We start from the raw sequence: 16818 nt of genomic DNA, 5'->3' as shown, positions 1-16818 counted from the left end.
CATAAACAAATACTCAAACGATCAATCAATACGCAGAGTAAACTAAGACCAAACTCGTACAACATCAATCAATACGCAGAGATGGAAGTAATGAGCTTAAGATGTACAATGCTTACAAGAGAGAGAGCTCGAGAGGGAGAAGAAAGAGAGCTGGAGAGTGTGAGCTTGAGAAGAGTGCCTGCAAAAAGACAAAAAGACAGAGAGATGGAGACAGAGTGTTAATCTCAAAGAGCTTGGTTCGAAATTAAAACTACAAGCTACAACAACAAACATAAGTATCAAACAGAGCTTGAAATGCAACATACCTCAAAGAGAGAGCATCGGAGAAAAGAGAGAGCGTCGTCGGAGAAGAGAGAGAGAGAGCTCTGGAGATGGGTTTCCGTCGGAGAAGAGAGATGGAGAGAGAGAGCTTGAGAAGGTTTTGTGTCGGGGAAGAGAGTTGAGAGAGAGAGAGAGAGAGAGAGAGGGAGATGGAGACAGAGAGCTCAAAGGAGATGGAGACAGAGAGCTCGAGAGCTCGAAATCGAGAAATATGGAGATGAGAGATCGAGATGAGAAATATGGAGATGAGAGATCGAGATATGAATCAGGAGAAGAGAGCTCAAGCAAAGTTGCGGCTGCGTCAAATGGGAAAGGGGAGAGATGCGGCTGCGTCTAATTAGGGCTAGGTTTATTTGTAAATATTGAAAGATGTTAAGGGTAAAAATGTAAATTGACCTTCTGGCCGCATCATTTATGTCGCGACAGCGGGATTTCAGAGCGTCGATCGCAGGTCATGGCATCAGACGCAGCGGTTGGACACAAGAACCTGCGTCAATCAAACGAACAAAAAAATTGAAAAACATTGCCGCAGCCGCAGGAACCTGCGGGAACCAAACGAACAGCCCTATTAATGTTTTGTCCCCTATATCGCCGGATCCTATGCAAATAGTGGGAGAAAGCCAATAGTATCTTTAGAATACGCCTAACTATAGTGCTAACTTTTCTATCTATTTCATCAGATCATCTCTGAGAGCCAATCTTAATAATTTACTTTTGAATACATGTAATTTGTATATTAGTTTTATTGTAAAGCTAAGCGAAACATGCGTTTTCTTTAATCGTTTGCTCAAATGAGTGAGGAGGACTAGGCCTGAGCATAAAAATCGAAATCTAACCCAAACTCGAATCAGAACCAAAAATCCGACCCGCTGTCCGATCGAAATGTAAAAATATCTAGGCGGATTTTATAGAATGGTATAAAATATATACGAATCCGAAGTGTTATTAACCGAATTCAAACGGATAATCTAAAAATATCTAAAATTAATAGTCAATAAAAATATTTAAAATATATATAAGTATTTCAAATAATCAGTTTAATGTTTATATTGATATGATATATAAAAACAAATACTAAAATTTAGATAAATAACTTAAATATACAATTAGTTATAAACAAGTACTTCATTAATTTGCTCGTTAAATAACAAGTTTACTCTGTCTGTAACGTAATGCTTATTGTTTACAAACTATGTTTATTTTCATGTTTTATTTAATATTTTATTGTTATTTTTATCAATCTGATGTGTGTTGAACTTATATTCAGTTTAAGTGTTTTCTTTATGTTTTACTTTTAAATTTTATTTGTACTTCAAATATATTCGAACGCTATATCGTCATTTTATTGGTTTTATGATGTAATACAAATTTGAACAGAAACCAGAGTGTTATTATCTGAACCCAACTCATACTAATAAAATATTAGAATAAGACTTATGAGTATTTGTCTAAAAAAAAAAGGCTTATGAGTATAAATCGAAAATCCGAAATACCGGATCCGAACCCGAACGGGTATCCGAATGACTAGACCTAAGGAGGACCATGTGTTAAGCATGTGCCCGAAACTGAAACGGGCCTTGATTGGGCCCATTTATAAGAACATATCAAAACCATCAAACAGTCCAACCCCACAAATTTCCATAACGTGCTCTTCCACGATGTTCTCGGACTCGTCTCCGGTAATGGATCCGACTTCACCCGAATCCGAGACCCGACCCGAAATCAATCCATCCTCCGCCGCTACCAATCCCGCCGCCGTACAACCAATCGAAGCTAGACCCGAAGCGACGGCGTTCGAATCAACCCCATCACCCGTCGCCGATCCACCACCGGAACGATCCAATTCCCTCGACGAGCTAACTCACGACCTCAGCTCCCTCCACGATCTCTCCACCCGAGGCCAATGGGAAGCGATCCTCGACAAAATATCCCAATCCCGAGCCCTCTTCCTCCTCACCAAGCCTCACGAGCACCTCACCTACCTAACCTACCAAGTCATCGCCCTCACGAAGCTCCGCCGCTCCGACGAAGCCTCGCACGAGCTCAACTCCCTGCACGACTTCGACGGGGAGCACTACAGGTACGAATCGTTCCCCGAGATCTACCCTGACCGGAAGGGATCCATGGTGCCTTTCTCGTTACGGTGGATGTACGCTTTGGTTCCGACTAGGCTAGGGAATCGCCAGGAAGGGTTAGATCGGTTGTACACGTTGCTCGACTTCGTTAGGGAGAGGATTAAAGAGAAAGAGGGGAATGATGATTCTGTGGAGTTGTGGAAGAAGAGAGAGATCTTTGTGATGAGTTGTCTGTTAGGGTTTCACTTAGGTCACAAGGAGTTTGGTGTTTCTTTGGAGTTGATAAAGGAGTTGATAAAGCGTGATCCTTTGGATCCTGTCTTGGTTTCGAAGCTAGGCTCTGTTCAGATGCAGTTTGGGGATATAGAAGGAGCTAAAGCCACGTTTGATCGTGTCGAGAAGATGAGCAATCACAATGGGTTGGTGAGTGAGACTCAGTTCAAGAATCTTGTAGGGAGGAACAAGGCTTTGGTTCACGTTGTGGCCAAGGACTATGCTGCTGCTGTGAGAGAGTATGAAGAGTGTATTGAGAGAGATAACTCTGATGTTGTCGCGGTTAACAACAAGGCGCTTTGTTTGATGTACTCGAGAGATTTGTCTGATGCGATCAAGGTGATGGAGAGTGCGTTGGAGAGAGTGCCCACCGCGGCTTTGAACGAGAGCTTGGTGGGGAACTTGTGTAGTATGTATGAGTTGGCTTATGTTAATCACACTGATGTCAAGAGGACTTTGAACAATTGGATTGCACGTGTTGCTCCTGATGACTTTGATTCTTCTTGTACCAGAGTTTGAGGTATTGTGCTCTTCCATTCTTCAACTTCCTTTAGAACTGATTGGTTAATGTTATGGTTACAAAATTGATCCTTTAGCATTCAAAATTGCAGTTTTCAGCTAAGCAAATGTAATTAGCCAAAGACTAAGAAAAGAACCAAGGATCTTGATCTTGCTGAGTTTGGCCTCCAGCTTGAGTCTCTGTTGATGCGAGTAATGATGACTGCATATTGTTTGTACGTTTCTCTATTGTGCGAGTCAGGAAATGGTTGTTGCCCCTAAACCCTGGGAACTTTCTTGCATGGTACGCCATGTCCATTTTCATATAAAGATTTTTGCTACACTTGCTGTTAAACACTAATGAAGAGAGTTTGTTAATTCAACACTAATGGATGATTTAAAGCCATGTATTTTGAGTAATTCGAGTAGAATATATGGCGTTTATAGAAGTTAATAAACACACAAGAAAGCTTTGTGGGGGCAATTAAAAATTAAGGAATTGTTTTTAATTGAATCAGATAAAGAAAAGCTAAAGATTCTTACTTACCCTACACAGCAAAGTTTTCTCCATGAAGCTAAATAACCACCGAAGTAACCTCCAAGACGAACCTACAGTTAGCTTGTGTCACAAGTAACAAACCCTAACTCTACATTATATACATACACACGTACGCTTTACAAATCGACCAAAAAAGCATAAATTGATATGGAGATCCAAACATTTCCCAGCGAAATCGTCTTCTTTGATTTAGAAACAACCGTACCAAACAAAACAGGACAACATTTTCACATCCTAGAGTTTGGTGCAATCATCGTATGCCCAAGAAAACTTGAGGAGCTAGATAGCTTCACAACGCTTATACAGCCGAAAGACATATCGGTGGTCTCACTAAGGTCGTCTAGGTCCGATGGGATCACGAGGGCTAAGGTCAGGGACGCACCAAGCTTCGAAGATGTGGCTGAAAAGATCTATGGTTTGTTGCATGGTCGGATTTGGGCTGGTCATAACATTAGAAGATTCGATTGCGTTAGAATTAAAGAAGCTTTTGCTGAGATTGGTAAAGCTGCCCCTGAGCCCTCTGGGATCATTGATTCTTTGGGGTTATTAAGCGACAAGTTTGGCAAAAGAGCTGGTAACATGAAGGTACATCCGAGATTCTTTAAATGATATTACCATATTTTAAAAACTGATTAGAGACCTAAAGCTTTATTATTTAAAATCATATAGTATAATACATTTATTTTGATAAAATCGAATTTATATCATGGTCTTTGCGAAATCTAAAAGATTAAAAATGTGTATTTAACAAGCTTAAATCATATTATGTTGTAGATGGCAAGTTTGGCTGCCTATTTTGGTCTTGGAGTGCAAAAACACAGGTACATAGATAATAGAAAAAATTTCTATGATAATCATTTTTAAGTTTTTGTCATAAAAATAACTATCAATGAAGAAAATAACTAAAATAAGTTTTATTAAATGGTAAAAATGTATTTTTAACCTAGAGTTAACTAATATAGACTTAAGGTTTATAGTTAAGGGGTGGAGTTTTGGAGATATGGTTTCAAATTTGAAAAAAAATTAAAAATTAAAAATTAAAAATTTCAAAATAAAAAAAGTTATTTTGGTCATTTTATTTCTTGAGTGCTATTTTTATGACAAAAACTTAAAAAAATGTTATTTGAAAGAATTGCCCTAAATAATATTTGTGTATATTAATGTTATGTTTTTTGTAAGATAATGTTACACACATATATACGTTGATAATTGCAGGAGTCTTGACGATGTTCGAATGAATTTAGAGGTCCTCAAGCACTGTGCAACAGTTCTTTTCTTGGTATGTCGTATTCACGTATTTTCTTCCCATTTCTTTATTCTTTTTCATTATAATATATATCAAATTCATTTACGATAAATTCTCTATGATAGTTTTTTTAAAATTTTTATCACAAAATAGCTATCAATGAAGAAAATGGCCAAAAATGTTTTATTAAAGGATAAAATTTTTATTAAAAGATAAAAATGTATTTTTACCCGAGGGTTAACTAATCTATACTTATGGTTTAGAGTTAAGGGGTGAAATTTTGGGGATATGGTTTCAAATTTTAAAAAATAAAAAATTAAAATTTTCAAAATAAAAAGAAGTTATTTTGGTCATTTTCTTTCTTGAGAGCTATTTTTGTAACAAAAACTTAAAAATAGCTATCGGAGAGTTTATTATATGAAATGTATTTATACAGGAATCTACACTTCCCAATCAACTGGAAGCACAATGGCAAAGTTCTTCAAAGATCATGACAAGAAGTCGAAGTAATAAACAAATAGCTCCAAGGGCTATGCCTTACTCGAAGGGTGGTAGTCTCGGGAAGGTAATACTATTGTTTTTCTCCTCTCAAGTTATTAAATTTTTATATAAGATTTTACTATATATATATCTTTTAGTTATAACTTGTTTTTGAATCAATACAGATGACACAGAATGTAAAGAATCTCTTAAGCAAAGCTCAAGGCAACCAAGCTCTTCAAAACTTGATCAAACATTCTCATTCTTTGCTTAGATGATTAATATATATCCTTAGTAATTATTAATTTGTTTATTTAAAATAAAAAGGAATTCAATTGTATATATTGTAGAAGTATCCTCAACAACTGTAAATTAGTATGGGTCAAACTAATTAGCTATTTCATTTATCAATAAATCATGTTTTCAATCTGAAGTGAAATTCAACAAAACAATATATATCATGTCAAATTTTTTAATAGATTTACCTATAAGAACAAAAAAAATTGTAATTAAGAACAATTTTTTAATAGATTTAACTAATTAGCTATTTCATTTATCAATAAATCATGTTTACATATAATATGATTTAAGAGTGAAAAACAAGACAGTGAAATAAAGAGAAATATGTGATGTTGAGAAATATAGAAGAAGGGTTTAGAAATTAGGACAAATTATTAATGTTCAAACGTGCGCATGCATGGCTACAACTATACCTATCAAAAACATCCCCTTCATCAATGGAAGCCCTCAGAACCCCTTTGTTTCAGGTCGTATTGACTTGGCTATTAAGAACAATTTTTTAATCGGTGGAGATGATTTCAAGACTCAAGAGTGGTCAGAACAAGATGAAATCTGTCTTCAACCAAAAAAAAAAACAAGATGAAATCTGTCTTGGTTGATTTCCCTGTCGCAATACCTTTGTGTGTCCTTTGTGTGTTTTATTATTATTAAATGTTTATGATGAATGTTGTATTTTCACTTTTCAGAGATCAGAGAGCTTTTAGTTTGATCTTTATATGGTGTGAAGTAACTTGTATGTGTAGTAAACCGGATGGGTTAGTACATTGTGCAAGTGTTCTAGGTTGGACCATAATTTCATAATCGGTTCCATATGTGTGTAAACAACTTATATATAAAATCGTGGTTTCAGTCCAAAGAAATTTGTCAATTCAGTTTTTTTTTTTTAATGTTTAAATTGTCAATGTAGTTCTATATCTACTAAGTAAATATTAGAAATAATATTCTAGGGTTCAAGAACTATTTTGAATACATCCTTGCAGATTTGCATTCTATAAACTAGAATTAGAAAGCATAAATTATAAAGAACGGTTATATCTCAGTCACCAGAGGACAATAGTCAAAAAGTTGGGTCACCGTCAGGGAATCATAGCTTTCATTTGATGTTATCTTGACTTCCAAGCCTCCAATGGTGGAGGAAGAGTTGACATTTACAAAAGTCAAACCGTTGAATTTTAAACAATATCCAAGACTTTATAATAATTACTCAATGTGTTCAGTGGCCACTACATCACCATGATCTTGTCCATATAGAATTAGAAAATAAATTTAAATACACTTCGGGGATGACTTTGGATATTAACTATTGTCCATGATAAGGTTAGGTTGTCATGCTAATATGATTACATGGCTTCTTTCTATTAGATAATAAGATTAAAGGATTATAAGAAAATGTACATGAACTTCATAATCATTCTTACAATATTTAAGTGAGTGGTTGTAAAGCTTGAAAATTTGATGCGATAAGTTAAGGTCTAAGAGCTGTTTTGGGTAGGCCTTTCTATTAGATTTGTGTGTCGGTTTACGTGTCTTTTTTTTTTTTTTTTTTGATTTACGTGTCTTTGCCATATTCTAGATCATTATCTACGAAGGAAAAATATAGAAAGTTAAGATTCTCTATCGGCTAACTTTATCAGACGTGTAATCAGAGTTTATCTCGATGGCTTTAGATTAGATCAAAGATAGGGGTTCTTTCTTTATCTTTTGTCAGTTGTCAGGTCTTACAGAACCGAGAGATAGTGACTTCCATGTAGGATCTTACGTGTGAACACGCCAAAGCAGGTCCCATAAATTATTTTCTTGCTCGTTAAATAGTTGGCCACATACTGGCTTTTTTTCGCGTAATATAGTTTTCAAGAATCTGTTTTCTTGAAGTAAGACAATAAGAGAATACAATTACGTGGAGGGCTGCTCTTAATTGATATTAAATCCACCGTTAATTTGAAATTTTAATTTCCTTTTTGGGAATAAACGTGGAGGGAAAACAACCCTGCTGATGTAAGAAAGTGGTGCTTTATCGGTGAAGAAGAACATCCATTAGCTGCCTTGTGACGCAAACTTTATACCAATTCTAACCTCTTTCCATCAACCTCTAATAGCTTTCTTGACGTTCTTTCACTATATTTCTTGCTCACAAACTTATAAGCCTTTTAGTTTAATGTTAAATCTTCATATTCCCTACTTTTACATACATTATATTATATATATGCATGCCAACGTATAATTTGCTAAAGAGTTTCACTTCTGTGCGGTATACGCAATACGACTTTATGACCGTAGAAAAAATACTATGACCACCAAATGTTCTCATGGTTGGTATTACACTATCACTACAACTTCTTCATTTTATTGACATGGATGATATACAATACTTCCATGAATTATTTCACGCTTTTTCTCTTCTAATTCACATTAGTTATATATATGATACAGTTTATGAAAGAAAAAATGATCCAGTTTATGAAAGTTTCATGTAATTTGGTGTTATAGTTTGACGTAATGAAAAAAATGATACTGACCTTTCAACCTGCCTTAGAATCAACAATACCCCTTTTGGCTCTTATGATTTTTACTGCTGAAAAGATTCTTTTCGGAATTTTATTGAAAACATTTTCCAAAACAAGTGTGAAACATCAAATTAATTTTTTTTCTTTTTAAAAGCGTCAAACAGAATGTGAATAGAACAAAAGCATCAAACAAAATGTAGACAAAGATATAATAATGAAAAAAATTGCATTGACCTACTTTTTATAATTAAAAACATATACTACGAATTCAATGGGGGGCTTGATTTCTCGTATTATATAAGCAAAGAAGTTTGCATCCAGCAAAGCCAAGAGCAACAACAAAAAAATCAAATCAAATTTAGAGAGAGCAAAAAACAAACACCAAGTATCAAACCAACAAGGTGTGTTTCTGATCCTTCTCTGTTACTTGTTATTTCAATCTAAATATCAAACATCTCTCCTTTTTAAGATCCATGGCAGCAATAGATATGTTCAATAGCAGCACAAATCTCTCAGATCCTTTCAAAGAAGAGCTCATGAAAGTACTTAAACCTTTCACCAACTCTGTTTCTTCTCTTCCTCCAATTCCAAACTCAATCTTCGGTTTCAATCAAACCACACCTCTCGGTCTGAACCAGCTCACACCTTACCAAATCCACCAGATCCAAAACCAGCTTAACCAGAGACGCAACGCCACCATCTCAACCCTCTCCCCAAAGCCAGTGCCAATGAAGAACATGGCAGCTCAGAAACTCTACAGAGGAGTTAGACAAAGGCACTGGGGGAAATGGGTTGCTGAGATACGTTTACCCAAGAACCGGACCCGACTCTGGCTTGGAACTTTCAACACAGCTGAAGAAGCAGCCATGGCTTATGATCGAGCTGCTTACAAGCTCCGAGGCGAGTTAGCGAGGCTTAATTTCCCATACATCAGGCACGAGTATGGTGATAGCAGATTCAAGGCTCTTCATCCCTCTGTTGAAGTAAAACTCGAGGCGATTTGTCAGAGCTTGGGGAAAACAGAGGATGATGATGATCTCCCCTGTTCTGAAACAGAGCTTTTCCCGCCAAAAGCAGAGTATCAAGAAAGTGAATGTAGGTGGTCTTTGAGAGCTGATGAGAGTTTGTTCTCTGATGAGTCTCAGGTGGGATCTTCGTCGCCGGGTACGTTCTTGGATTTTTCGGATTCAGGGTTTGATGATGAGAGTGGGAGTTTCGTGCTGGAGAAGTTTCCTTCTGTGGAGATTGATTGGGATGCGATTAGCAAATTGTCCGAATCTTAGGAGCCTGTCTTCGACTCAGTGTCTATTGATGTCTCATATTAGTTAGTAGTTAATCTCTGCAACTGAAATTTTTACAGTTGTAGAGACTTGTTTAAGGCTTTGTTTATGCTAAAGAAGTCCTCTATGTGTTTGGTCTGGCTGGTTTATGTTTTTTTTTGTTCAGAAACCTTGTCATTGACCAATCAGAGAAGCTTTTGTGTATTATCATATTTTTAAGTTTTTATTGAATGTAAATTATTACTCTTTTATTTTACGATCTTATGTTCATAGTCTTTTCTATTTCTTCTAAAGAAATCCTTTTATAAAAACAAATTATGAATTTATCCACGAGATTATTTTTAAAAGGTTTATGTTGCCATCGTGTTTATTCTTTATTGTGGAAGGAAGAGGGTCAGAGAGGGGTCCATAATTGACATATAAGAACACATAAACCACAGAGTTTGATTTTTTAAGGTAAAGAATCTTTGCAATACAACAAATTTGGTTTTTAGTTAAAAAAAAACAAATGTTAAAAATTATGTACACATATAACTAATTTAAGGAGGTGTATTCTTTTTTTTTTGTCAATAGGGAGGTGTATTCAACTGGTAATTTTAAGTTATTGATATTAAAATGACAAATCTACTATAATTCAAACGTGGATGAAAAAAAACATTTTAAAATCCAGTGTTTTTAAACTTATCATTTTATAAAATACTCCGAAATTTACTATTATTAAAAGAAAATTAAGTTGAAGATTTTAAAATATTTTAGTTACAATCGGGCCTCGTAGTCTGGTGGTAAAGGAACCTCGACTGAGGTGCCCGCCATCACGAGTTCGAGCCTTGACAACAGCGGATTTAACATGGTTTCCGTTTGGCTTCCAGGACCTTCCTCGCCAGTTCCGGTTGGACGCGGTTCCGGACTAAGTGAGAGGTCCGGATACCTGGATTATCCAAAAAAAAAATATATATTTTAGTTACTTCTAAAATATTTAAGAAGGGTTCCTTCGTTTTTTTTTTTTTTTGCTAAATAGGGTTCCTTAGTTATAAAAATAAAAATAAAAATTTATATAAAATTCTAGAATTGACAAAAATCACACCAAATTTTCTGATTCGCTTAACAATCAAACACTTTACATTTCATATTCGATATATCCCTCTAAAAGTATATATGAAGCCAGTATAGTATTTTATTAATATTATACAGATAAAAATAACAAAACAGCCTTATCCAACCCCAAGATTCTGATTCTTTTCTTTCAGCACATACAGACAGTGTTCCATACGCCAAAAGTTGAAATGGAGGTTTGTAAACATTTAGTTCTTTATAACTACTAAATATTTATTTATACTGGCATATACTTGAATAAACTAATGTTGCATAGATATATATGTATAATATTATTTGAGAAGTCACTTTCTATGTGTCACACTCACGTTAATTTTCAGGACGGTTAATTACGTAACTACCCTTAATAAACTAAAAATATTTTATATGATTTCCATTAATAACAACTATTTTTATTTCTTTTTTTTTCTTAATAAAATTTAAATAAACTTTTAAAATAATTTTTCCTTTTTTCAAAAGCACATAAATAAGACAAAGGAATATTTATAAAATATATACATATAATTTTTTATATATAAATGAGTTTAAATTTTATTACCTCTTATATTTTCCCAAAAACATAAATAAAAATAAAATATCTAGAAATTTTTAAAATGTATTTACTTATGTATATGAAACACAACTTCACAAAAAAATTTTAAAAAGTAAAATAATTTAGACATTATTTTATATAAGATAATGATATTTTATTATGAATGTTTTATCAAATGATTAATAATAAAATAATCTAAAAACATAAATCATCATCTAATATCATATGTTTCACAAATATTAATTACATAGATAATCTTAATGAGCTAAAATTATACCTAAATACCATTTTTGATAATTATTTTGTTTCTCTTTTTGAAAAAAAATAATAATTAGCTTTTTAACTCGAATTTCCATTTTTCAAAAAAGCTTAAACTTCCTTTTTCACAATGGCACATAAAAATACAAGTAAATATTTATAAAATATAAAAAGATAGATTATATATAAAAAATTATTTTTCTTTATATTTGTCCAAAAACACAAACAAAAATTAAATATCTATAAATTTTAAAAATATAGATATATATTTTATCGAATTACATATATAAAATTATACAAAAATATTTTTTATCAACCTAAGGAAAAACTAAAAAATATAATTAACAATATTATTCTTATTTTAATTTAATTATAACAAAAAAATATGATTCATTTCAAAAAATGATATAATCCAATATACCAAAATATAAATAATGCAACCAATCAAAATATGAAAAATTAAATCAACCCATTATTATGATTTATCTATTATATATATATATATATATATTCATATATGTGCCTTAATTTTCATAATATTACAAGTAATTTTTATTAATGCATATCTAATTTGATATTTCTCTTTTCTATTTCTGAACCATACAAAATTTTATAAAATATATTTACAAATATAAGAGGATAAACTGAACTACCAACTAATAAGTCAATTTAAACCTGATTAAAACAAAAACAAAAAATCATCGTCAATTTAAAAAAATAGAAACAAATCAACATACCGTAATGAATAGTTAAACTAATACAAAATATTTTATATGAAATCATATATCTAATTAAGATCGTAACATAAATATACTTAATACAGTTTTTCTTCATACATAGAAATAACAAAATTGTTTAAAACATATAAACAAACAAAAGAAAATATTTTTAATACTATAGTTACTAATTTTGTAAATTTTTATTCACGTGCAAGAGCACAAGAGAATCAACTAGTTGATCTATTATCTATATGTTTAGTTCTTTTGAAATTTATTGATATATATTTGTTGGAATCATTATACAAAAGTACCATTATAGGCCTTTTGGGCATGGTATAGCAGAATTGGAGATAATTGGGCCAAAGTATAGATGATATACTACTAGTGTTTTCAGTGAGTATGACCCAAAAAGATTGGATTATGATTCCATTTGTAAAACCAGGCCCGATAAGCTTTCAGAAAAAACAATATTTATACTAAAATTGGCCAGGCCAGCCCATTGATGTAGCTACAATTGATTAAACAAATTTCATAAATTAAATGAATGGTATTTAGTGTTAAGAGAGATTTTAATTATATAATATTTATTTAATGTGGCTTAATTAACAGTCATAACTTTTTTTAATTTATATATCTAATAATTTGGTTCATATTATAATTAATTTGATATTTTGTTTATTAATTAGTGTTAAGCATTTATCTTTAAATAATATATATTTTGAAATTTTTCATAATTATTTGTGTTACTATATTTATTGTACATTGTAGTTATTTTCAATGTATAATGTTTATATATATATATAATTTTTAATGTAATGGCTATTATTGAATTATTATGTTACTTAAATAAACACAATAATGTTTTATTATTTATATTTATTTTGATTTTTCATTAATTTTTTTGAATGTTTTAATCAATTATAATGTTTTGGACTTAAGATTAATTATGATGTTGTTTGGAAATATAGATAGTAATATAATATTATTTCCATAGTTACTTTATAATAGTCTAATAAATGAATGAATTTAATTTGAAAACTTACAAAAAGACTGGGTCCAAAGGAAAGTTTATGTTTTAATAAGAAAGATTTCATCAATCGATTTCTTTATATTTTCCATCGCATGCCAAATATATAGCATATGCAGTATAACCCCTATAAATTATTATTTCATAAATTAGAAGAATTCGTAAATCTTAAATTAGATCTGGTATTTTTATAAACTGATCTCTCTAAAATTAATAAAATATTATAATCTAAATGTGATTATTCTATAGAAATCTACTATATATACTTTCATCCAGTTGGGAGTAGATATATGATTTAAGTGTTTGTAGTGTAGATTTAGACGTGTATACACTAATATACACGTCAAACTTTAAATATATGTGTTTATAATATAAATACACATATACACATTAATGTGATGGAGGTACGTGCTTGGTCGATTAAGGACAAAATAAAGAGAACATTAGAGGATATTTCAACTTTATGAGTTTAGATAAAATAATAATGTTTTGTTTCTTATATATCTAATCATATAAAACAAAAAGGGGCTTAGGATTAATCTCTAATGCAAGACACGTCGAAAGTGAACAACTCCAACGCGAAGCTTACTATGATCCATTTCTAATTCTTTACAAATATCACAATCAGTTCAACTAGTTTCTGTTCAAATCCGTCGAACGATTTCATTTTGTAATATACACATATGATCTCTAATGGATTGTCTTTTCACGTTGTTAGAATGGTTAACCAGTTGATCATTTTCTATAAGAAAACTAAAATAATTCCGTGATCGACATCCCTAGCTACATTTATGCACTGTGTGGTTCGCGTGGGATAGATATATGTATTTTTAGTGATTAAATTGGATTCAATATTACAGTGATATGCTTCTGAGTTATTTAATTTGTGCGTTAAACGGTACAATGAATTCAATATAGTATAGAAATATTTCACATCGCGACAATTCAGCTATAGATATCATACAAATGGAGATCACATTTATAACCAGGTAATTTCCTTTACGGATATTTCATAACTAAAAGTATATATCCGTAAAAACTTCATCGCATGAAAACGAGCTGGGATGATTAACATATATGCATTTCAGATACGTTAAAAGGAAGATCATATCAACCTCATAGCTTTAGTTATCGAAAAGGTGTCGGTCCACTAAAGGTCTGATGAAGGCCATGGAGATATAAAGAGAAGCCACCCAAGTTGTAGATTGGCGACTCTTGGAGATGATAAAGAGTAACCTAAGACATTTCCTTTTAACACATATATCGATGATTATAAAGTAAGAACGTGCTTGTTTTACTCTTTAGCGAATTTTCTGCACTACATATTTAGCCCCAACACTTTTTTTTTTTTTTTTTAGGTAACCGCGGGTTTCCGACGACCGTGGTCAACCGACTATTCCCGCGAGGCCCACGGCACTCCACGTATTCTTGGGATTTAACCCTAGCCCGGGTGGTCAGCGGAGTTCGAACTGCTGGTACCGTATTGGGGGTTTTCCCCTCAAGTACCACTAGCCCAAAAGGCCGCTGGTGATTTAGCCCCAACACTTCTGAAAGGTTCTCAGTATTAGTAAACCTTAATATATATTTCTGTTTTATTTTATGTGGTGATGGTTGGAATTGGTAGTACATACTTGATTTAAGAAAATAAAAGTATCCTAAAACAATATTGTCTGCATTTGTTGAAGAATAATTTTACATAGTACATTTTAAACTAGTGTATTTTTTTTATATCGAGAGTGTAAGAATCAAATGTGACATGAAAAATAAGTTGTACGAGTTCATTATGATCGTATATATGTGCATGTTCATTTTTATTTGCCGAACCTTAGCAAATCGATCATTTCTAGATATTATAACTGAGCTATTTATATAATTAACAAAGTAATACATAGCTTGTGCTTAATTTATTACTTTTATAAATAGTGGAAAAGGTCTCAATGATTGGGGCATTTTGACCTAAGATTATATCATTACACCAATATCAGAACCCAAAATCTTAGTTTAATAGTGGCATATAGTATCTATGTGATCTATAATATTCTTCATATCACATAGTAATTACAATGTTTATTGCATATATAGGTTCATATAATGTAGCCGTGGATCGACTCTACAAAATAAATTAAACGATTTAGAATGTTTTACTGGTTGGTTGGGACGCCAGGTAAACTTAATTAGAATTTGGTATCTAGAATGAAAATATAGAGCAACTTGTTATTAAAGAAACGAGAGCAACTTGATGGAATAGTGAAATATATATTGACAAAAAGAATCGTTCCTTTTCTCCTTTCATAGGCGACGTCCATATAGTGATCTGTTAATATTCTCATATTAAAGGCTATCAACTTTTTATATTCTTTTGAAATTTAACAAAACCTATCGCAGATATAGATTTTCATAAATTTCATCACAGCTATATATTTGGTTTATTTATGCAATATATTTGGTTTTACGGAAGAAAAGTACTTAATTTTATGGAAGAAAGTATTAACCGGAAAGCAGGTATAGCAGGACCTGTGAACACCCATGGACTATCCCACGTGGCGAATTCTGTCGAGGTTGCACGCTTGGGACCCACCAATCAAGAGTTACGCCGAAAAGTTTGGAGAAGCGGTTGCCGTTAACAGTTTAGTCAAAGCCATTGACTCAATTGTCAAGATTTTTATTTTCTCTCCCATTATTTGTTTTGTTTTTTTATATTTCCCAAAAGAAAAGAGGTCAGATTTTTGATTTTTAGGATTTTCATCATGTTTTTTCTAACGGGGTTATAATTATTCTATGCCTTTTCCATAAAGTACACAGTCCTGGAATTTACTCGTTTGGTGGTTTACAATAAGAGCTTGTCTCATCCAAAAATGTCATGTGATATAATTATATGGTCAAAGAAGTACTATAAAATATGTCTGATGCCTACGACATTATGCTTGGTTTTCTTAAAAGTGCTAACTTATTGAAAAAGGAATCGATGTAAATGTGGATGATGTCAAATTGTCAACCATTAACATGAAACTTACTTGTTACATATCGAAAATTAATTGTCATTAGATTGTTTTAACTACTTAATTCTGAAATGTCTCCAGTAGTATAAACTTAATTCTGAACTGTCTCCAGTAGTATAAACTTATAATCTTGTTCCAAATTTTTCTTTCGATCAGGCGTAATTAACTAACCCATCATACCGCTTTAATATCATCCGATTTGAGGTAATTAAGGATTCGATAAGAGAGGGTTAACAAAAATGGACAATTATTTGATAGGACACTCGCGATTCGTTACATGTGATGTGTCGGTTCGGAATTTTGAACATGGCCTAAATGTCATGCAATGAGACGCATATATTACTTTCATGCAATTCACACACACAAACTCACGTATACCGGTATAAATATATGTATCATATAATGATATATGTCAATTTCTTGGTTATTTAATTTTTAGAAAAATATTTTCAAATAGCACTAATTCATGTTTTATGACAAAATTAGCACATCAAAAATCTCACATTTTATCAAAGATAAAAAAAAAAAAATTCTTATTTTGATTTAGATTTTAGTTACTAAGGGTTAGGATTTAGAATTCAGAATTTTGATTTAGATTTTATCATTGTATGCTATTTTAGATTTTTAACACTAT

The 16818-nt window shown here is 32.2% G+C and overlaps 3 protein-coding genes across 3 annotated transcripts; all 3 read left to right on the top strand.

Moving 5' to 3' along the window:
* The first annotated feature begins 1926 nt into the window (after positions 1-1926).
* Positions 1927-3573, top strand: LOC106430501 (trafficking protein particle complex subunit 12-like). The gene is made up of 2 exons (XM_013871291.3): positions 1927-3189; positions 3281-3573. Exon 1 carries the CDS (start codon positions 1980-1982, stop codon positions 3186-3188), a length of 1209 nt encoding a protein of 402 aa, XP_013726745.1. The 5' UTR covers positions 1927-1979; the 3' UTR covers position 3189; positions 3281-3573.
* Positions 3574-3782: 209 nt separating this feature from the next.
* On the top strand, positions 3783-5885 carry LOC106430487 (protein NEN4-like). Its single transcript, XM_013871276.3, has 5 exons — positions 3783-4311; positions 4501-4547; positions 4942-5005; positions 5409-5537; positions 5638-5885. The coding sequence occupies exons 1-5, from the start codon at positions 3874-3876 to the stop codon at positions 5728-5730; spliced, it is 771 nt and encodes a 256-aa protein (XP_013726730.2). The 5' UTR covers positions 3783-3873; the 3' UTR covers positions 5731-5885.
* Positions 5886-8441: 2556 nt separating this feature from the next.
* Positions 8442-9787, top strand: LOC125604142 (ethylene-responsive transcription factor ERF060-like). Its single transcript, XM_048774695.1, has 2 exons — positions 8442-8657; positions 8726-9787. Exon 2 carries the CDS (start codon positions 8730-8732, stop codon positions 9537-9539), a length of 810 nt encoding a protein of 269 aa, XP_048630652.1. The 5' UTR covers positions 8442-8657; positions 8726-8729; the 3' UTR covers positions 9540-9787.
* The last annotated feature ends 7031 nt before the right edge of the window (positions 9788-16818 follow it).

Source organism: Brassica napus, unplaced genomic scaffold (assembly GCF_020379485.1).
Source record: "Brassica napus cultivar Da-Ae unplaced genomic scaffold, Da-Ae ScsIHWf_46;HRSCAF=85, whole genome shotgun sequence".
NCBI classification, from domain to species: domain Eukaryota; kingdom Viridiplantae; phylum Streptophyta; class Magnoliopsida; order Brassicales; family Brassicaceae; genus Brassica; species Brassica napus.
Note: the sequence above shows the minus strand (reverse complement) of the source record. Positions and strands in the feature narration are given on the sequence as shown.

What these genes read in the sequence shown, in the direction of transcription:
- LOC106430487 (XM_013871276.3), top strand. Translation starts at nt 3,874, where the DNA reads ATGGAGATCCAAACATTTCCCAGCGAAATCGTCTTCTTTGATTTAGAA. An exon ending in GTGCAACAGTTCTTTTCTTG is followed by an intron (nt 5,006 to 5,408) that starts GTATGTCGTATT and finishes GTATTTATACAG; the next exon opens with GAATCTACACTTCCCAATCA. An exon ending in AGGGTGGTAGTCTCGGGAAG is followed by an intron (nt 5,538 to 5,637) that starts GTAATACTATTG and finishes GAATCAATACAG; the next exon opens with ATGACACAGAATGTAAAGAA.
- LOC125604142 (XM_048774695.1), top strand. Translation starts at nt 8,730, where the DNA reads ATGGCAGCAATAGATATGTTCAATAGCAGCACAAATCTCTCAGATCCT.
- LOC106430501 (XM_013871291.3), top strand. Translation starts at nt 1,980, where the DNA reads ATGTTCTCGGACTCGTCTCCGGTAATGGATCCGACTTCACCCGAATCC.